General features: G+C 33.2%; 1 protein-coding gene, 1 long non-coding RNA gene and 1 pseudogene across 7 annotated transcripts in view; 2 read left to right on the plus strand and 1 right to left on the minus strand.

Moving 5' to 3' along the window:
• Nucleotides 1–22,923, minus strand: part of dnc (phosphodiesterase dunce) — a 293,397-nt gene that overhangs the window by 162,305 nt on the left and 108,169 nt on the right. Inside the window, exons 1-3 of one of the 6 annotated variants that reach the window (XM_066289949.1) lie at nucleotides 7,978–8,123; nucleotides 322–590; nucleotides 60–270 (exon numbers count right to left, since the gene is read on the minus strand). The exons of the other annotated variants lie outside the window; for them this stretch is intronic. Of the exons in view, the coding sequence (XP_066146046.1) occupies nucleotides 60–270; nucleotides 322–499 (389 nt within the window). The 5' untranslated portion in view covers nucleotides 500–590; nucleotides 7,978–8,123. Of the gene's footprint in view, nucleotides 1–59; nucleotides 271–321; nucleotides 591–7,977; nucleotides 8,124–22,923 lie in introns of those variants that run through there. 6 annotated transcript variants of the gene reach the window in all.
• LOC136343346 (uncharacterized) overlaps nucleotides 17,522–22,923 on the plus strand; it is a 95,959-nt gene continuing 90,557 nt past the window's right edge. The window contains exon 1 of the long non-coding RNA XR_010732772.1: nucleotides 17,522–17,684. This is a non-coding gene — a long non-coding RNA (uncharacterized lncRNA). The remainder of the gene's footprint in view (nucleotides 17,685–22,923) is intronic.
• LOC136343320 (histone-lysine N-methyltransferase SETMAR-like) lies at nucleotides 19,707–20,888 on the plus strand (annotated as a pseudogene).

Here is a 22,923-nt window from a genome sequence, read left to right on the forward strand (position 1 = left end):
AAAACTTAAAAGTAAAAATAAATTGCTACCTGATGGGTCTTTAATTCGGATTTACTTACCTAGATCTGTGACTATCAGCTGACATACGAGTATAATTGGAAATTTCACTCAAAAACTCCCCCAATTCAGGGCTGGGAGTAGGTGAGTACACAGGTTCTGGTGAGGCACTAACCGAATATGAACCCTCTTCACCCTCTTTGCCCTGATCACCACTCTCTATTCCTAGTTCAGACTGAGCAGAATGCTTCTCTCGAATCTCAGAATAAACACCTATTAATACTTCTCATTAACACATCCCCATGTACAAAGGACAAAAAGTACCATTGTACAGCCCCACAACGTCGTCTGGTCGTCCCATTTTCGATAAGCGTTCGTCGATGTTACTTCTCCTGATGCCCCCCTCTTCAGGGGTTAAACTGTGCGGAGGTGTGACCCTACCAGCCACCGATTTGGTTATTTTTCGAATCAGCGACCATAGCACAAAGAGTAAGGTCAGCATTTCATAGGGCGTTTGTTGTTGCTACATCATCTACGTTCAAGGAGGCAGGGTGTTGGTCGTGACATGATGGGGCTTCTTGGTGAGGGTGGAGCTAAAAGTGTTCGTCTTGGAAGTGTGGGTTGTTAGAGATGAGCAATTGGTCTTGATTTTTGGGATAAAAGTAATTTATTTTAATTTCATTTGTTCAACATATAGGAAATGTTAGAGCAAACCCCAAAAATCAAGTACGATTTTATGCAGAGATGAAGGATTGGAATGTTTTTCAGAAAGAAAATGAATAAAAGATTCTCTTTTTCTTTCGACCTTCGAAACAACAGGATTATGGAATGTTATTCACAATTAAAATAACTTAAATCGACTTTATTTGCCCCAAATTGATCATTCTATGCCCAATAAGTTAAACTGGAAATTGGTTAATAACATTTGTGTACTACAAACATTAATTACATTTCACTAACAAGGATAATTGTTTATTGAATGAATTTAGCTGTGACACAGAGTTATTGCTAGATAAATGTATACACTTATATTTTATATTATACAGAGTATCCTATTTAAAGCTGTGATTGAAGATTAGTCGAAAATGATACGTTGTATGAAAAAATTTTAAATAAAAGTTTTTCTGTAAAAAAAGGGGGAAATGTCACGAAGATAATAACTTTTTTTGTCAAATAGTCTTTGTAGACCTTCAAAAAATGAATATTTTTTATTTTAATAATTTTTTATTAGATATTTTTTTACGGAATTATCCTTGGTTTTGGTCCAACTTTTGAAATAGTCCAAATTATTGCATTATTTTTCTAGAAAAGTTTTTCAATGCATATTCTGTTTAAAACTCGTAACAATCCTTCTATCTTATCAAAAATAAATTATTTCAATGAGAAAAAAATTTCTTAAATTTTCTCTTGTTAAAGTCTACCTTATAACAAGGTCTACAGGAAATGGATATTCTTTTTTTAACAATCAATCTAATTTTTTGGTGTGAAATTATTCAAAGATTATTTTTTTCATTTCAAAATTCATTAATTCAAAAAAATCGCTACACTTCGAATGAAAAATTAGAAATGATTTTTATCTATGGAGGGGCGGGAAGAAATGTTAGTCGGACAGTGGAACTTTACGCTGAAAGATTTTTGGATGAAAGAGTTCCCCATTGAACGACTTTCAATAGTGTCATTAAATATTTCAAAGAAATGAAAAGGAGGGAAACAAAAAAACGCAATCGCTCCCGAAGTGCAACACATGAAGGCACTCAAATAGCAGTTCTTGCAGTTGTCGCCTTCGATCCCCATGTAAGTTGTCAAATTGCTGCTGATTCAGGAATATCAAAGTCAAGTGTCCAAAGAAATTTGAAGGTGAATAAATAGCATCATTTTCACATTTATTTACATCAGGAACTCCATGGAACTGATTTTGAAAACCGAGTCAATTCTTGTAATTGGGCAAGGCAGCAATTCAATCAAAATGCTAACGTTTTGTTTTTAGACGAATCCACATTCACAAATCATGGTACAGTAAATCGCCATAATCTGTATTTTTGTAGTGCTGTAAACCCACACTGGCTTAAATAAGATGATTTTGAGTATTGATTCAGGATGAATATCAGAAAACTTGTCGATGAATGTATGTTGGGGTATTATTTGTGAATACTTAATTTGACTTTTCTTGATTGAAGAAAACTTCAATTGTTAAAATACGTTCCACTTGTGATTAGACAGGTGATGTGATATCAATATAAAGGTTGTCTAGCCCATTGTTTTAAAATGTCTCGTGAGGTTCTGGATAAAATATATCAAGATTGATGGATTAGATGGAGCAGACTAGGGAATTGGCCTCCTAGGTCGCCTGATCTGAGCTCACCAGATTTTTTACTTTGGGGTTTTTGAAAGGACAAAATATATGCAGAAATAACAACAACTGCAAGCGACACGAAAAGGAGAATTGAAAATGAGTATCAATTAATAAATGAAGAGTTGTTGCGCAGAATAAACAATTCTTTTCGAAGAAGAGTTGAGACGAGTTAGGAGCAGGAAGGACATTCTTTTGAACATTTGCTTCCATAAGTTTCTCCAGTCAGGATTTTAAATGAATTTGGTAAATAATTTTTTGTTTTTTTTTCATAGAAATATATATTTTTTTCATTATAGAGAAAGATTGTTATGAGTTTTAAATAGAATATGCATTGCCAAACTTTTCTAGAAAAAAAAAATGCAATAATTCCGACTACCTCAAAAAATGGACAAAAATAAGGAATAACTCTGCGGCAAAACGTTTAATAAAAACATTCTTCAAATAAACGATATTCATTTTTTGAAGGTCTACAGGTATTTATAATAAAATATGGTGTTGCCATTTGAGAAAAATAGTTGCCATTGAAATAACTTTAAAATTACGTTTTGGCTGAAAGTAACTATCCTTATGACATATCCCCTCTTTACCGGATAACGTTTATTTGAAACTTTTTTTCTTTCAACGTATCAATTTTGACTAATCTTCAATTACAGCTTTAAATGGGACACGGTGTGTAATTCGCTACCTAATGAAAGTGAGTACCTTGTTTTCGTAATTTAGTTACCAATAATGAGTGCTGTATTATGTTCCAATTTGTATCACTTTCTCGTAATTATTCTAATGTGCAGTAAAGTTCGAAAAAATTATGCACGACAATCATTAGGAAACGCAATTTTTTGTAACTCGTGTCATGTGGGGGGGCCTGACTTGCCTAGTCCTGAAAAATTACATTCGTTATACAAAACTATGCATTCCCTAACTGGGTACATAAGTAGCAATTTTTTAGCTTCTCAGGAAAGTAAATATTTTCATATCTAGGCAATATTGCTTGCACATTCAAAAAGTTTCTTTTGCTTATGCATATCAGGGCTCTAGTGATTCGAGTTTTAAGAAGGCACAAACAAGAAAATCGATAAGCTTCATAAGATACTTTATTTAATATATAAGAAATTCGTTGAGATGAAGAAAATTAGAAAACAACTTTATCATCTAAAAAAAGAATGCCAGATTTTAGATATTTTTAGATGTGGAATTCACATAATCAAAATATTCCTCTGAACCATGAAATTAAACTGTTAATTCTCCTTGCAACGTATTTTAATATTTAATCAGCTTACGTCCATTTAAGACTTTAATTCAAGCTTACCTAGTGAAATATTAAATGGCAGTCGTTTGCTATGCAAAACCTAAATCCCTAGACCTGGAAGTTCTGTTTCACTGTTTTTAACTATCTTTTGATATGCAAAGCGAACGGCTTGTTGAAAATTACTTTAATGATGCAGTTAGGAATGGGGTTTCGTTCAAATTTAATGGAATTCAATTTGAGGAATCTTCTCCTACATCGCTTTAATAATTTTTGCTTCTCTGATTTACGAAGAGGAAGTTTTCAAGAAACCAGTTTCATCAAATTTAAATAAAACAGGCAATATTTAAGCTATAGAATAGTACTGAATCCAGGGTTATAAGTTGATTACGCTAACATTCGTGGCTTTTTTGAATTAAATAGGAATATGCGTATTTTTACCTTGTTTTTTTTAATCAAAAAACAGAAAATTACTTTTTTCCATTGCTGGCACAATCCGTAGGGAGCTCCACATTTGAAATCTTTGTTTTAGTCGATATACATTATTAATGGACTCTTCCTTATCAGTTTACTTTTTTTCAAGAAAAGTAATCAACTCTTACCTGAGGCATAGGAAAATTAAAAAAAAAGACACTTATTAAAATAAAAAAAATATGGTGACTTCTTGGTATTTGATTTACATCCCTCGATATTATACTAATTTTCAGCTGATTTTTCCTAGATTTTGCTATTGCCAGTTTTGAGGTATCTGTCACTCGGTTTAAAAAATCATAATATCTAAATGTAGTTCAGGCTATTGTCTGATAAACAAAAGTTAATTGCCTGAACAACTTATCTCATCATTAAACATGTCTACTAAATTTTTCAATAATTATGCAACGTACATTTTGTATAAAAATAAATGATTTGTACGTTCCCGATATAAATGAAAATTGGGTACCACGGTAGTATGCTGGAATATCTTCTAAAGTAAGCGGCAATTTAAAAATTTAAAATAAGAAACAAATTACGATAAAGGAACATTTCATTTAAAACATTGAACGCGTTCACTATTGGCGTGTGCAAAAAAAGTTGGAGGGGGGGAGGGGGGAGGGGGGAGGGGTAGCTGTACGTGTTCATAACTTTCCATTTTCCTCACTTTGGTTTCAAATGTCTTTCTCAAATTATAAATAAAATGCGCCTCGTTGAACTGTGCATCGCTGTAAAATTTCATTAAAATATGTCAAGAAACGCCGATGTTATTAACAAAATTATTATTTTTTTACAATTTTAACACTCTGTACAGCGAGTATCAAGTGCCAAAGAAAAAGTCGCATAAAGAAAGTCTAATTATTTTCGCCCCAGAAATCTGTGGTTAGCAGATTGGCATACTAATTTGCAGCACCCTGAATTTTGAGCTAATTCGTTTTTATAAAAAAATATGGCTACTGTTCTCAATACGTCTGTTCGTTCTTTAGTTTTTGTGCATAATAAGAAAACTAAGATTCCGATTGGGCGAACCTATAATTATTAAAGAAATTAGTTTAAGTTCAATAACAAGTTTAAATACTATTGAACATTAAAGTTGGAAATATCTTAAGTGATACTGAATACACATCAACTGGCGCAACAAACAATCGTTTAACGTAATATGTAAAAGCGCAAAGGCTTAGCCTTGAAGACCCCAATAGCATTCAATAGGTAAGTAAAATCTACATTTTCGGGAAAGTAAGAAAATATGGCGATGTATTTAAATTAATCAAGTTATAGATACTTAAAGTTTTTATTTGAGTGGTTGTAATTTTTGAACACCCTATACAAGATGGCAAGTTTATTGTGATTCGCACGTCAAATATGATAGTATAAGTATGATGAACAACATATGATATTGTTACACTTCATTGTAAATTACACTTACACAACATAAATACTTCTTAAGTATGAAAAAAAATGAAAATCACTTTAAATTTTTGTAAAATCCAAATTATTTGAACACCTTAAGTTTTAAGTATTCTAAACCTTACTAAAAGAGATATTTATAGGAGGATCCAAAAATGCAATAATATACAGGGGATTCTATTAAAAAAGCACAACTTTATTACTTTTAGAGCTTTTCGGATATATACCACATAGTATAGTATGAAAATAAGTTTAAAAAGTATCAATAATAGATCCCCATAAAGCTCGAGAGTAAAACTTTTTGAAAGCATCGTATTTTGGCCAGAATATTCCGAGCAGTATAGCGCGAATCACCCCGTATATTAAGTGTTTCGTTAAAGGTACAGATTTTCCAACTATCTTCCCTTTTAATTTTTTTAATTCGCTAGAAAATTGCGAGCGCTAAGGCCATAGTTTCGAAATTGTTCTCATGCCGAGAAGAAATATTTTCTTTTAAGTTGTCTCAGAGTCGTAATTTGTTTACTTTTTCTGATGTTTCTAGATGGAAAGTTATCATACTCAAACAAATAAAGCTGATTTGGAGTTTTTTTCAGAACTAAGTGAGGAAAAGAACAGATTCAACTTCCGAACGTTAACGAAATATACGGTAATTTGCAGGGGGTTCCAAAGAATAATACGCGCAAAAAAAACGTCAAACCCCCGCGAATTCCAAAAATACCCTTAAAGATAAGTCGACTGAAGAATTTGTCTTATAGAGCGCTATAGACCTGCTTAAAGCAAGATAAATATAGAAACTTAGACTTACCTAACGCTTTCTTTTTGATAAAAACATGAAACAATTTTCGATAAACCAAAACCTTTCACCCCATACGTGGGAAAATGTAATCTGTTTACACAGTTGGGATGTCAAAGTGGGAACATTTCGGAGGAATTTTAGTGGAAAGTGTTGTTCAGAACTGAGAGATTCGGGGCAAGGTTACGTGAGGATGTCCATATATCGAAGTAATAAGTTATTCGAGATTAATGGTGCCATTTTTTCTACATAAAACTTATCACGATTACTTGTAGTTTTTTTTGAGCGTAAATCAAATAAAAATAGAACTCAGGTAAGAGGGGATGATATTAAACCTAATCTAGTGAGGTAAACTTGTTTTGGCTCTATCGATACTACAGGGATGTCTGGGACTTAGTTAGCGGAACCTAAATAAAAATGGAGTGCAGCTGGTTATAGAAATTTCATTATAGCCCTGAAATGATACCTACGTGCGCCGGTTAATATATGGAAAATTATCTATAGAATTCTAAAATAATAAAACCAATAGGAAGATTATTTATTCTAGGTGAATGCTCTGGGAAAATAACTCAACGAAAATTTCTAGGGAAGAGAAAACTGAATCACAAATTGACCATTTGCATATTATATGGCTCTAACTCCAATTGCAGTTGCTCGAAAGCTACGACTTAGGAGTCAACAAATCGTCTTAACACAACCAAAATCACAAAGGAATTGAAATTTGCTAAATTGTTCATGATGGATAATCAAAAATATTGTGGTAATATTTCAGTATTTAGTACTATTAGGCTTCAGTTTACGATTTATTGCAGTTCGTTCCAGAAAAGTGTGGCAAACTAGAGCATAGTAAATTTTGCACCCTATGACGTTAACGTGCAAGAGATATTTTGATAATTTCACTGCAGATAACTTCCCAAATTCGCGATGCCCAGCCTAGAGATCGGGACACGGTTTGTGATTTGATACTGCAGAAAATTTAATTGAAGGTTGAAATTTGAAATTTAATCTGAAAAATTATTTTAATGCTTTTGAAGTTTATCGTTAATAACATTCGTGCAGTTTTAGCCTTGCAATATCTATAAATGAAGCGCATTATTTTTAATTGAGGAGCCTTTAATATATTTAAACAAATACTTTCCCAATACTTAATTTTAATGATTAACGAAGAGTTTTACAAAAAGAAACTGCAGAAACTTTATTAGGATCAATGCACAAACTTCGATTTTTGCTGGTCTAAAACTCAAGGGCATATTGCATGAAGAAACTCATTGAAACGTTCCAAAAGAAGCAAATTTAGCTGACATTTCTAAACCCGAAATACTATTTATATTGCAATATTTCACAGCTTGTTATAGGGGAATGTTTCTGAAAATACGACTGAGATCGTGACATTGCCATTATATTTTAAACCATCTCCAAATCCGGACAAATAACCCAAACCCCTGTACATGCAAGTGTCGTATTGGACCGTTGTTGCTTCGAATATGACAAAGAGTCCCTCCTGCCATGATGCAGAATTTGCGCAAATATTACTTCCTTTGATATACCCAGCAAGAGCACTTTTTCATATACACGACTTGAAATATTTATGGACATTTTATGTTTGCTTTGTGGATTTTTCGGTAAATCCACTAAAACGAATCGGATGTTGCGAACATTAAAAAATAAAGACCAGCTCGATGTGGATTGTAGACTTAAAACAGTTGGGCGTACCTGAAAAACGTTTATTTTCCTTTACATTGACCCAGTTTCCACGTACGTTATCCATATCACTTCCACTTGGCAGAACAACATCGATTCCATGGACCGAAATACACACCACCTTTCACTACACACCACTTATCAGAAGCAACAAGGTCATTATTACTTAATAAAGTTTTTCATTTCTAATGCATTTCGCATTCTATAAAATATTTTGTGAATTTTAAAGTGAGCTTTTAGAGGAGGATTTAGCAGACGTTTGCACGTTTTTCAGTACGTATAATACATTTGCCTAAAAATATCTTTTGTTTATAGATGCATTAGATTCTTAAACGTCTTTATCAGGAATTTAAACATTCACGTAATAAAATCGATTCGTCAAAATTAAACGATTTGAGATTTCTAAACAATGAGTAAACTTTTAGAGCCTATATATGCATAAAGGACTAACACCCATATAAATTTGCTATAAATTGAAGAAAATATTTATCATGAAAATGCTGGAATACATCAAATATTGTTTTTTGTTATGCATTTTTGACGTAATAGACATGTATACAGGGTTACCCATGTAATAGAGAAATGTACTTTTTCATTTCTTTCTTTTGGAACACCATATATACACTGACTTTCAAAAAAACGCAACACCAACAAGAACACATCGTACACGTTTGAAATTCTGGCATTACGTTGGGTCGGGTAATAGATAAAAACGATCAAAATATCAAAAGAAAATTATTGTGAATAAGTGAAAAAATTTAATAATAATTTAATAATGGGTGGTATCTCCTCTTAAATTAATACATTCCTGTAAGCGACGTGGCATGTTTAAAATTAAATTGTCAATATCTTCCTGTGGTATTGAATCCCAGGCAATCTGCACCTGCTCGCGGAGTTCATCTATGGTCTCTGGAGGGCGACCTAAGCGTTGAAGTCTCCGACCCATTATATCCCATACGTGCCCTATTGGGGACAAATCTGGAGACCGACCTGGCCAAGGCAAAGTATCTAAATTTTCAGCTTCCACATTCCTCAAAATATCGTTGGCTACATGTGGTCGCGCATTATCCTGTTGAAATGTGCTTCCAGGACGGTCGTGCATGTATGGTACAAGAACCGGTTCTAAGACACTATTAATGTACCTCTGAGCATTTAATCTATCATAAATGAAAACAAGAGGAGACCGACTACCATACTGGATGGCACCCCAAACCATGACACCTGGTGCTAACCAGAATGACGCCTTTCCGAAAAGTCCAAATTTAATCGCTCTCCTCTGCGCCTTCTAACACGTAACCGTTCATCAGATCGCCATAAACAAAATCGGCTCTCATCACTGAACACGATTCTTCTCCACTCATCCACCCATTGCACTCTCAGACGACACCACTCCAGTCGGGCCACCCTGTGGTTTCGTGATAATGGAAGCCGACGCAGAAGACGATATGAATTTAGTCCAAAACTTCGAATTCTGCGATACATCGTACTAAGGGAGACTCTTCGATGTAGGGTTGCTACCCAGTTAGCACCAAGAGACGGAATTGTTTCAAACGGGGCGCCTGTCGCTGAACGACGAAGTCGCCGGTCTTCGCGTGGGTTCGTCATTGTTGGACGGTCACTGCCACGATGACGATTTACTGACCCTTCGTCAGACCAATCTCGCCAAGCTCTTAGCACTGTTAATGCGTTTCGGTCCAATCTACGTACAATATCGCGGAAAGGTAAACCTGCCTCATGCATACCAACAATTCTTCCCCTTTCAAAGGGAGTTAACTGCATTTTGGCGTACACGAGGCATTTTGCACTACCACACATTCAATATGGTACTAACAATAATACCTTTATCGCTACCCGCCTGTAAAAAAATTTGCAAAAAGAACGATCGTCACAGATAAAAAAGTAAAGAAAAACTTAATATCGCATTAAAATACGAACTTGAAATTTTTATCATTTTTTTCTGTTTTCAAGCCTAAAATCATACCAAAATTTCAAATACATACAATGCGTTCTTCTTGGTGTTGCGGTTTTTTTGAAAGTCAGTGTATTATGACGTTTTCGAGTTCTTTGAGAAATCTTAACATATTTTTTACATACACAAAATTAAACATACATAGATACATACATAAAATTAAACATATTTCATGTAACATGCCCATGACTAAATTCAACAATTTTAGAAAAAAAAATTAAAAACATGGAAATAACTAAAATGGATAGAACTATTAATACTTAAAAAATAACGATATAAAATACTATATTTTAATATTTATATTCGTATTAAATATTTGAATTGTGTCCCCTTGGCTTCTTTACAGTGGGCTAGCCACAATTAAAATTCCTCAAGGACTTTTCTTAGCATTTGAAGAGGCATTTATTGAGCTTCTTAAGTAATCTTCGTTTTTAACTCTTCTATATTATTGGGAATATTTAAATACACCGTATGTTTCAGATAACCGCATAAAAAAGTCCATAGGGATGAGGTCAGGCGATTTAGCAGGCCATTCTAATTATAAATATTATATTTCAATAACCGTTGAATTTAGACATGGGTATGTTACATGAAATATATATATTAAAAATTTCACAAAAAACTCAAAAACGTCATAATATACATGGTGTTCCATAAGAAAAAAAAATAAAAAAGCACATTTATCTACTACATGGGTACCTCATATACATATGTGTTACGTCAAAAAATGCATAACTAACAACAATATTTGACATGTTCCAGCATTTTTATGAAAAATATTTTCTTCAATTTTCAATGAATTTTTGCGCAGCTTTTGGGTCTTTATGCATATCACACTCATGGTAATTTTATCAACAGGATAGTTTCTATATAAATGTTGAAATCACCGCTAAGTGTTGGACATTTTTTAAATTTCCATCTATCTTCCTGATAAAGTTACCAGAATATTGATATTTTGACCATTCCAGAAAGAAAATATCAGGTAACATAAATCCTTGGAGTTAAGAACGATTGTAAACAAGACAATCTTGTTTATTAAATAAAGTTCACGAGGTAATTAAAACATTCGCCCTTAAGGCCTTTTGTATCACAAAGTTTAATTGAAAGTCTCTCGTTTTGTGTATCTTGATAATTATTGTTATGGAAGATGGAATTTGTAAAAAGTAAAAGTTTGGTGGTGGAGTTTACTTAGCAGATGGATAGTGTGGTTTGGATAATAATAATGTTGTTTCGTTCTTGTTCTCACAATGCCTATATTTTTATTAAGATCAGAGAAAGAGTATCAATTAAGTCTGACAACGGTTTCGAAGAATAACATTTTGGAGATTTGGTATCAACCTTTCAGATTTTTGAAACATTTTCCAGAATTTGAATAATTCTACAGGAATGAAGATCAAATTTTACTAAATTTCTTTCGTGGTTTACAAGTTCTAAATTTAATATAATTCTTTCTCGTTTCCGATTTTTCTCTACTCCTTCCTTCCTCTTCTTCTATAGTACAATGTCAGTTTTATTTTCATTACTATCACCTCTTTCTTTACTACTATACGCTTATTAGCCAGCTTCTACTACTTCATTCTAGTTTCAATAATTCTATCGCCTTGAACCTCTTTCTTCCAAATTTTTGGAACTTCTTAAATAATTGACGATACATGATCTGGCATATCTCTACGTAGACTGATTTTAATTGGTTCAACTTCAAACATATCCAATACACCTTCTGGCCGTGTTTCCTTCTGCTCTAGATAAGGCACAAAGAGGTATCTTTCAGGTTTTATGAGAGTTTTAATCTTTTGAGTTTTTTCTACTGTTTCAATCTTCATAACTAACTGAATTCGCCCTTCCGTTCGAAATATTGCAATCTCTCGCGGTCAGCCTTCTTCTTCAATTACACTTTTTATGACTTTCTTGTTCACGACTTTCGTCGTTATTATCCCCATGCATAATTTAGCAAGATTGCATCAAAAGTGTCCCAAATTTTCCCCTAATACGAAGTCAATCCTCAAGGTTTTCAAATAAAGAAGATATCTAGATAACCCCACATGTTTTATATGTAGCATATAGACTACATACATAACTAGTTTTAGAATCACCCATTAACGCATGACTAACGTAGTTGGAACAATTCAAAGTCATTCTAGAAGTATCTCGTGATTATAGCTATGCACCTAAGGGTGCTTAGTTGAATATTAGACTATATAGTAAAAAGACCTGATAGAAGTAAAAGTGTTCCAAGTAGCTTAAAGTCTTCTTTAATTAATTCTTATGTTATTTACTGTTCTTTTTGTCTTTAAGTAAAGTTTCTAGAGTTTTATAAAATTTAAGAATTAGACTTATCAGTTCAATTATCCTCGAACCTGCGAAAAATTGAACACTATCGATACCCATAAATGGGGCTTTAAGGGTGTCTACTAAAATCGAGTCAGGTAATCAAATCTTCGCAAACAGGCTCTGACATTAAAAATGTATGTGATAGGGCAGCGGGAAAAGGGCATCAGGTTCTAGGATTAGGTCTAAGCCGAGGAAGAGACCTTTTCACTGTTTTCCAATTTCAAATACGTTATTTTGTTGCTTTACTCCGGTGCAGACATCAAAAAGTTGTCGGCAGCGAAATGAAGAGCACCTGAGTTATTTGAGTTAATAAATGAAGGATTACCTGACGGTCTCAGATTTTTTGCGGTGGTTCTTGTAGAAGATTGAGGGCCTGCATATGTATGATTGAGCTTCAAGAACAAAATTGTTGAAATTTGATTCAAATGAAATTCAACCAATTTTGCAGGAAATGAGGTTTTCGGGGCCCCTTGGCTCTGGGAAAATCGAATCTGTTCAGGGTGTTCCACGTTTGACTCTCAGCATGGGAATCTTGCAAAGCATTAAAGACACAAAGCAGCTTAAATGGTGGCAAAGTTGAATCTTTATGCGAGTAGCTCTTTTGCATTTTTAATAAAAGAAGAAAATCTGATAACTTCTGCAAAAGTTTTGTTGAACATAAAAATGCGCAAGTTGCCCCAAGTTAACCAACTTCGTATCTCTTATGAATTTTTAGATCCCAGTGGTGAGCATCGACTTTGAATATCGCTGTAAGTATAATTTTTACATTTAAACTGGTGATTTTTTTGATAAATAGATAGAGCTAGAGAGAAAGATCCCTCTGGTTATTTTATGCTGATAATTTTTTTCACCACCTGTTAACAATTCGAACCATTGAAACGGACACTGATACAGATTTTATCGCGACAAAAGCATTCATCGCTAGAAACGCTCGACTTTTAGCTCATCATATGAGTTTAATATCGAATAAATGCTCTCGGCATCAGTAAAAATATTTTTTTTTATCGAAAAAAAAATATATTGCTAACAGTGATATTGAATATCATTGACCTAAACTCAGACATTTGATTATTAACTAACAATTATAACCAGAATTAGTTTTACTGGTGTATCATGCTTTTACTATGTAACGATGACGTCGAATGCACAGACGAAATACTGTATATCCCATAAAATATTAGGTCTGCTCATAAATATTATATATGATCAAATTTCTCTCAGAAAATTTAGTAGCTATTAAATTTCTACGAGTCCAAAATTATACAAATGCTTCACAAATACGTTGTTTTTAGTTCATGGAATTCTTCTCAGAATACCACTCGTGCATCCAACGTTAATGAAAAATTTTAGAACAAAAGCTATTGATAAAAGTACTCGCGTTTGGTAAACGGGGGGAGGGGCGGTTGTTCCCTCAATAACATTTTCTTTTTATTGATAACGTTATGAGTTTTTAAATTGACTCACTTGGAGACGTAATACAGGTACTTTCCAATGTTGTACGCGTATCACTACCTACATCTGTGTAACACTGATAAAGTCAAAAAAAAGACCTCATTCGTCGTCTCTGATTAAATCACCTTCTTTTATGTACAATTCTTAGAAATTTTTTATTAAAATCTGAACACCGTGCTGTGAAATTGGGTTCGTGGAAACTGCAATGGTCTCGTCAATCTTTCAACATTAGAACTTTAATTTCAAGTTAGAATTGCAGAACATAAACGGAAGTGCCTCATAATATAATATAAACCTCATGTATTCACGGTATTTAGCCCTACAGACGTTAAATACCCCACTCATTATTGCAGCATTGGCGCATTGCAATGACCAAAGCTATCTGCAGCAATAACTTTCAGCGTCCTATTAAAATGCACCTGTTGTTCGAAATTAGAAAACACCAAAAGCATACTAATTTAAAGTAAAATCGAACAGATATTTGCAGTTCACTCTAAGCGTTAGATAAAAAAAATTAAAATTTTAGTAAATTTAAAAAATATATATATATATATTCTAGGATTTAGGACCTAAAAGCTCACTTTACCACCTTTATAACCAAACCGTTTTGGCAAACAGTATAACAAAAATTCTACCTTCTCTTTTAGGTAAGTAGAACCCTATTATGACCCACTATTACCACTACTTCTCAATGAACGTATCACTACGCACCCACCATAGAAAACCACTTTTCCAGGCCTTATTAGGCGAAAACTGAAATAAAATTTTTCAGTAAAACGTGATATTTACGCGGTTAGTGTGCCAGACCGTCATGGGAAATCGGTATTTCCTCGGACGGTCGGATAGTATTTGAAGCAGCCATCACTGGAAATCCGGGTTGCGCATGCGCCCACTCTACAGACGTAGGGCATACACTTTGTTTATACGTATATTAAAACGTTTTCCTACATTGTAGAAGGGCCGATTAAGGAAACTGTCGTTTGCGTCTAAAGTCACTTTTAGATGGAATTTTTGTGTTTTATGGATACCTGAAGATAGAGGTGCTTGCGATTGATGTCTTAAGCTCTGTATATAGCGCGAAAGGGGAGTTTTAAGGAAATTGAGGGTCTAAAGTTTAATGTGCCTCAGAGATACAATCAACTAGGGAAAATGTGATGTGGAGCTTTGAGCTTTGGTCAAACAAACGTTTTTTTATCAAGATTATTTTCGACATTCTCGCATTTCCATATTCTCATAAAAAAATTTCAACACGAAGAGTAAGGAAAATTATGTGCATACTACTGAGATAAAACATCTACAATGGGATGCTTTCTTGTTTAAAGAAACTTCAGAAGTTAGTAGAGGAAACATTTTACCTAAGTTAGATTCACTACACATTTTAGAGTAAGGTAAAGGATTGAGGCTTATTTCGGTGAAATAAATCCTGTATGAATATATATATGTATAGGTTACTTCAAGTTATTACTTTTGGTAAAATGATCGATTGATAAAAAATTGGATTTTATAATTCAGTTTTTCAGCACCCTGGTGATTTTGTCGGTGTAATAATAATCTCCATAGAGACAAAAAATTCAGAGCAGACCATTGCTCAATTCCTCCATTCAAGTGAAAGTTTTCTTGCTAGCGAAATTATCACGAGATTTAAAAATTGAACCTTCAAAAAACAACATGATAATGTCGCAATATAATAAAATGGCCTCGGATGTTGTGCTAGTTGTGTATTGAAAAGCAAAGAAACATCGTTTCGTTGTGCCACAATCACACAATAATACTTAGATTGCACTTACCTACGATTACTGCTCAATTTTTAAATTCCAACTGCCGATACAGAGCGTTAATACTCATATGTATATTATGTCTGTATTTATATCTTTAGCGGACTTTTTTGGCGAGTATTTTTAGGTTGCTTGAACAAACCAAATTCGTTCAAATTAATCACTTGTCTTCTAAATATGAATATTCCGAGCTGCGTTCTTGTCAAACAAATTCAAGAACACGTCACACGCGTCAAACAAATTTAAAGTTTTGCAAATTTTAAATATTTTTCACGTTTCCACAGATTTTATTTATTTATTGCGCAAGTCAAAATCATAGTCGACTTATCAAAAAATGTTTTAATTACTATAACTCATAGAGTTTCTGAGAAAAATACCAAATGTAATAAAGTGTATGGTTGAAAAGGGTAATTTTATGATGATTTTAAAAATGTAAGTATGCGATATTGTATTTATATGAAAATAGAAAGTTTGATAATTTATCACCGAAAGTAAGGACTTAATAAATGAACTGACAATACTGCTAAGAAGTTCTTGAAAAAGTGTCTTAATAATGTAACATTTTTATTCCTTCCAGTGTAACTATATAAGATTTATTTGCAAAAAACGAAAACCGCCAAATTGTTTTTTTTTTTCTAAATATCTTCATAACTATTCGGAATTTAGCCGGAATAGAAACAGATTATTAATTTGTTTAAAATTGCACATTTTTTTTCTATCTTAAACCATTTTGTATCTATTACTGTTCCCAATATGCCCATGCTGTTCATCTTTATTTTGAGGTAGACTGCATATACAAAACATGTCCAAAGATATAGAATTCGTTCTGGAAATTATTGTTAGATTACGAATTCTTTTGTCTTGTAAATAATGAGTTTTAGTGTAATTCTCTCTGTTGTTTGTATATATAAAAAACCAAAAACCCGGCATAAATTCGCTCAAAATATTATCTATGACAATATTGGAATATGTCAAATATTTTTTTTAGTTGGACATTTTTTGACGTAACAGACATGTATTAGATAAACGTACTTTTCCACTTTTTCTTATCAAATCCCGTATCTATTATGACGTTTTTGAGTTCTTCGTAAAATTCTGAATTTTTGTGCCACTGATTTCATGTAATATAACCATGTCTAAAATCAACGATTATTGAAATATAATATTTATAATTAGAGTGGCCTGCTAGATCGCCTGACCTCACCCCTATGGACTTTTTTATGGGGTTAACTGAAACATAGGGTGTATTTAAATATTTCCAATAATATAGAAGAGATAAAAACGAAAATTACTTAAGAAGCTCAATAAATGTCTCTTCAAATTCTAAAAAAAGTTCTTGAGGAATTTTAATTGCGGCTAGCCCACTGTAAATAAGCCAAGGGGACACAATTCAAATATTTAATACGAATATAAATATTAAAATATAGTATTTTATATCGTTATTTTTTAAGTATTAATAATTCTATCCATTTTAGTTATTTCTATGTTTAAAATTTTTTTTTCTAAAATTGTTAAATTTAGTCATGGGCATGTTACATGAAATATGTTCAGAATTTGTCAAAAAACTCAAAAACGTCATAATATATATGAGATGCCATAAAAAAAAATGAAAAAGTGGATTTATATACTGTATGGAAATCATGTATGCATGTCTGTTACATCAAAAATGTGCAACTAAAAACAGTATTTGACATGTTTCAGCATTTTATGAAAAATATTTTTCTCAATTTGGAACGAATTTATGCGGGACTTTTAGTCCTCAATGTATATTACTATGTACATATATGCTTTATTTTTGTGTTGAATATACCGTTAATATGTGTCCCTGGACTAACAATGATTAGAAATGGACTTGTAAAATTTTGTAGCAATTTTTGCACAGATCCCTTAACCTTTATGAGCCAACAATCGAAAAAGCTTTTTCTGTTTGGTAATTTCTAATCTCATATTTTAAACATGTTTAGCGAATATCAGTTTTTTTGTCGGTCGCTATTTCTTAATATTTAACTTTTCTTTTTGGCTTAGTTGTGTGACTGTTTGCTATTATTGTACATAAATTCTATTAATTCAGGTGATTCAATTATAAAAGTGTTTTTGTGCCATTTATCCGTTACCACCTGAAGTGCATCAAACTCTATCGCAGTCGGTATGTCATGGGTAATAAGTGCATTATTGTCAAGATATAGCAACAGGTATGCTGTCTTATCTATGGGTTTTTCTTTCTCTTTAAGCCATGCTTGTATTAATGTGACAGTATAGAGGGGATTTCAAAACATGTATTCACAATGACGGCTCTAATTCCATGGCACATTGTAAGAAAAAAACTCCTATTAGCAATGTATCCGTAAAGACACCGTTTTCAAAATATAGGGGGTTAATCATAAGCTTCGATTTTTCGACGATATCACAAGATCTGTTTTAAGTATAGAATACGATTACTGTACACATATTATTATTAATATTAACTACTACTAAGCGTTAATAATGTGTGTGGTGGAAATTTTATTGTTTAGGGGAGATTTTTTGCCCCTAATTTCTACGCTACTGGGACAACTGGCATTTAGGAACTGCCTTTTAAACCATGAATGTTTTCTGCGCAAAAAAGGACTTTTGATCAAAAATTCTAAGGTAAACCGTCTTTCAGACAAATGGCATTTTATGATGAAAAACATGGAAGAAATAGCAACGTGATCCAAAAAAATATATGAAGACTAAGCAAATAAATAATAAAAATCCTAACAATTGTTGAAAATGGCATTTTCGTACTATAATGCAGGCTTCCAACATATGTCTGCCCAGAGTGTTGCAGATCGTATTGCAAGATGTAATAAAAAGTGATATTACTTTTTTTTATATCAATGTTTTTTATCATAAAATCCAATTTTTCCGGAATATGGTCGCTTTAAAACTTCTGACTAAGAGTACTTTTTTTTGTAGAAAACAATGGGAACTTAAAAGGTGGTTTCAAAATGCTAATTGTTTCAGTGGCGTAGAAATAAGGGGACAAAAAATTTCATATAAACCTTAAACTATCCGCCTATGGCCTGTAAAAAAAGGCTGAATTAGCGCTCAAAAATAGCTAACGTGAATTATAATATGCGTACAAAAGTTAAGTTCTCTACTTAAAACACTTCCTGAGATATCGCCAAAAACTGAAAAAACTTTATTTTTAACACTTTGTATCTCAAAGACGGTGTGTTTGCAGATATATTTTAATAGAGACTATTTTTCTTACAATAAACCAAGGTATTGCACCCTTCATTTGCGGACGCATGTTTTGAAACATCCTGTATAGTACAAAAGAATGCTGAAAGCAACGGCCCCTTATAGAGCCATTAACCACGAAAAAAAAGGAAAGAAAGAGTGTCATCAATTCGTGCTTCGAGTTGTCTGTCAAGGTTTTTGATGATATGATATAGGTATTTTGGAATTTGAAGTTTGTATAGTTTGTAAAGTAGACCACTGTGTCAGATGTTGTCGAATGCCTTATTAATGTCCATAGACAGACTACCCGTCCTTCTACCCTGTAGATGTGTTGTTTGACCTTAATAAAGAGATTAAGCGATATTTTTATTTTTTACGATTTACAATAAATTGCTTTTCTTGTTTGTCTCTCTTTGAGGTAACATGTTTAAAGAGGATAATCGAAAACAAATTCCTTGTTTTCTCCCACCCTCTATCATTCCCTCTGTCCTCTGTTTACTCACACCTAAGTGTGAATGTTTACGTTGTTGTTGAACGATAAATTCACGAAATTGAAATTTGCTGCTGCTCGACATCGGGGCAACAACAGAGTATGATCGGATAATGGTCACAGATTAAGAGTCAAGATTTACGATTAGATTATTTCGAGTTAATCGAAGTGTCAAAGTATTCATGAGTTGCTCCGCAATATGGAACATAATACTGCTGAGAATACATTTTAATAGTCAGAGGGTAGAGTAATAGTTTAATTTTGGAAATCGATAATAATTGACATTCATCGGCAGATTTATTAGATCAATTAGTGCTTGATGGAGATCAAAATTAGGTTTATTTAATATATGTTAAGGTAGCGTTGTATCTCTGTTATTAAAGTTGAGTATGGTTAGGCTAGATTGTATTAGGTCGTGTAGTATGAAATGAGTAGATTCTCGAAATGCCACATTCAACTACGAATAACTTCACTCTAAATCTATATTTGGGCTTGACTTTTTTATGTGGAAAAGGCACATTCTTCCTCTTTCGATCAGAGTTTAAAGTGTTAAAAATTATTGAAAGCTTTTATTTTTATAAAAATTTTTGTGCAGCCATGCAAAATAGTGAAATTCGTGTGTTAATGAAATATGAGTTCCACCGTAGAACCACAACAGCTCAGACGGCTCGCAATATTAATGATGCGTTTGGTGCTGAAGTCACTTCACAGCAAACAGTATCTCGTTGGTTCATGAAATTTCGTTCTGGCAATTTTGACCTAACAAATGAACCACGTGGACAACCTGAACTGAAACTCAAGTGGATAACGATCATTTGAAAGCCGTGATGGAAGCGAATCCACGTCAAAGTGCGTTCGAATTTTCGTTAATATTCAGTGTAACCAAAAAAACAATATTGACTCATTTGGCTGAAATTGGTGAGGTGAAAAAGCTGGACAAGTGGGTACCGCATGAGTTGAGGGACATACAGAAAGAACGACGTCTCGACGCTTGTGTTTCTTTGTTGTGCCGGTATAATAACGGTCCATTTTTGAATCGGATTGTTACTTGTAATGAGAAATGGATCCTATATGACAATACCAGTCGTTCATCGCAGTGGTTGGATCAAAATGAACCACCAAAACATTGTGCGAAAAAAAATCTTCATCAACAGAAGCTTATGGTGTCCGTTTGGTGGTCCAACGCAGGTGTCATCCATCACAGCTTCATGAAACCTGGTGAATCGATTACGGCTGATGTCTACTGCCGACAACTGACCGAAATGATGAGGCAACTGACGGTTATGCAGCCAAGATTAGTCAATCGAAGCGCACCGCTATTGTTGCACGACAACGCTCGGCCACACACCGCACAAGTCACATTGGCCAAGCTACAAGAGTTGGAATTGGAAACTCTTCGTCATCCACCACATTCACCCGACTTAGCACCCACTGATTACCACTTCTTTCAAAATTTGGATAACTTCTTGGTAGGGAAAACATCCAACTCCGACGAGGCTGTCAAAGCTGCCTTCCACGAGTTTATCGATTCCCGGCTTGCAGGCTTTTACAGCAGGGGAATCAATGAACTTCCCGTTAAATGGCAGAAGTGTATTGATAATGGTGGTGCATATTTCGATTGACAATAAAAACATTTCATATGAAAAAAAAATGACTAAAGTTTCAATTCAATTCTACTCATTTCATACTACACGACCTAATACTTCTGAATCTGGAACTCACTCTAGAGGACAACAAATTATAGGTTTTATCAAATGCTTTATTTAATTCATGCTTACAATAAATATCTTCGAAAATAAACTTAACAACAAGAAAGGCGGCGCACTAGTTTTAATGGAAAAACTATGTATTAAAAATCTACTTTGGCTATATTATCGCTTACAACTGATAAGATGAGTTTGTCATTCAGACTTCAGGCTGCCAAAAAATAATTCCACGGTGCTTATTTCCTTTTTTTTTCATAAAAAAGCGATAATAATTTTTAGGCAATTTACAACACTTAACTTCCAAACGTGTTGTGAAAAAGTTTGATTTATTTGGATAAACCTTCTCACCTTCTTCTAAATTGTACTTTTTGTCGTATAAAATTTCTTATATATTAATTAAAACGGTTTTTCACCCAGGAACTGCGGCTCAAATTATTGCTTTAGTAGAAGACGGTGGAAGATAGCGTTACCTTAAATTTTTTATTTCGTATAATTTTTTAATTAAATATCATAACAATTTTCAGTTTCGCCCAAAAATTTAAACCTTCCACCTTACATACCCGAAAAAAGATCAAATTTGTTGGGATGCCAGTTTTTTCACCATTGAATTTCACGTATTCAATAGAAAATTTCACTCGTTTTTAAATATACCTGTATTTTTAAATGTATGACACAAAAATGGGAATCCCTAAAACCAAAAATCTCCGGTCTTTTGCCAGTCTAGAATGGTAAATATCGAGGCCAATACGAAACTTTGTCCGACGTCCATAAGTACGTCCATGATTTCGTGCAGCCTTATTCAACACACCGTTCAGTAAGTCCTAACTTACTATTCTAGCTATAACTATTTCTAGAACTTCTTTAATTGCGGCCAATTACGATTTAAATAGAAACCATAAAAAAATCATAACTTGCTGTAGTAACTCTCGTCCCTCAATCTATGCTTCTCCCAGAAGTTCCTGAATAATGCTTTATAATGCCTTGCAGAGAAGTTTATTTGTGTATTTAGTGCGTTCAAAGGACCATGTCGTACGCTAAGCTTTATTCCCTGCACAAAGCTCGGATCTCTTATGTATACATACATAACACTAGATACCAGGTATTGAAAGATCCGGCATAAATCCGAACGGAACGGATCCGAAATAGAATAATACAGGGTGATTCATTAGGAATGGGACATGGCGAAAGCCGGCATACGAAATACCAAAATATGACGATTGCACCTAACATATTTTATACCAATATTACATGTTTCAGAGTTAGAAAGTGTTAAAGGTAGAAATGTTATTTTACGATTTTTTAACCATTTTTGGTGTTTTCATAGCATCAATATTAAAATTGTTGTGCTTAGGTCTTATAACATACCAAGTAAGAATTTTGATCTAATCTTTACATAGCTCTTAGAGGTCGCAACAACTCACCGCTTCGGGATATTTGGTCATATTTTTAATGAGTTTTTATTTTTTTCAAATTTTAATTAATACTTATTATGAAAGAGTTTTATACAAAATTTATTTTTTATAAATACTACTTTGGTGCAAAAAAAATATTCTCGCGTGATCCCTATATCTCTCTTCATTTAGTATTTTTTTATCCTGAAGCTAATTAGTGTCGTACCATTTAAAATCTTTAACTTATTTAAAAATGTAATTAATTAAAAATTAAATTGTTCAATCATTGAAAAAATTAAAAACCATTAACAAATGAAAAATAAACCTTATTGTAAAATTCATTTGAGCAAAACGAAAACCATACCGCGCATGTCACTAAAGGAAAAGTAATTATGCCTTGTCATTTTAATTATTAAATTACAATTTGTTGCTCAAAAAGAATAATAGATAAGTAAATAGCCTCATTAATTTGATAAGCTAATGTTGTCATGCGAGTTGTTAGGGTCACCACCCAACCACTATCGTTTTTAAGAATTTGAAACGACACGATACGAATTAGCTTATTAGTAACTACCTCGTAAACAAAGAGAGACATCGGCCTTAAACGAGGATTCCCTTTTAAAGCAAAAATAGACGCTTT

Source organism: Euwallacea fornicatus, chromosome 14, assembly GCF_040115645.1.
Source record: "Euwallacea fornicatus isolate EFF26 chromosome 14, ASM4011564v1, whole genome shotgun sequence".
Classification (NCBI taxonomy): Eukaryota; Metazoa; Arthropoda; class Insecta; order Coleoptera; family Curculionidae; genus Euwallacea; species Euwallacea fornicatus.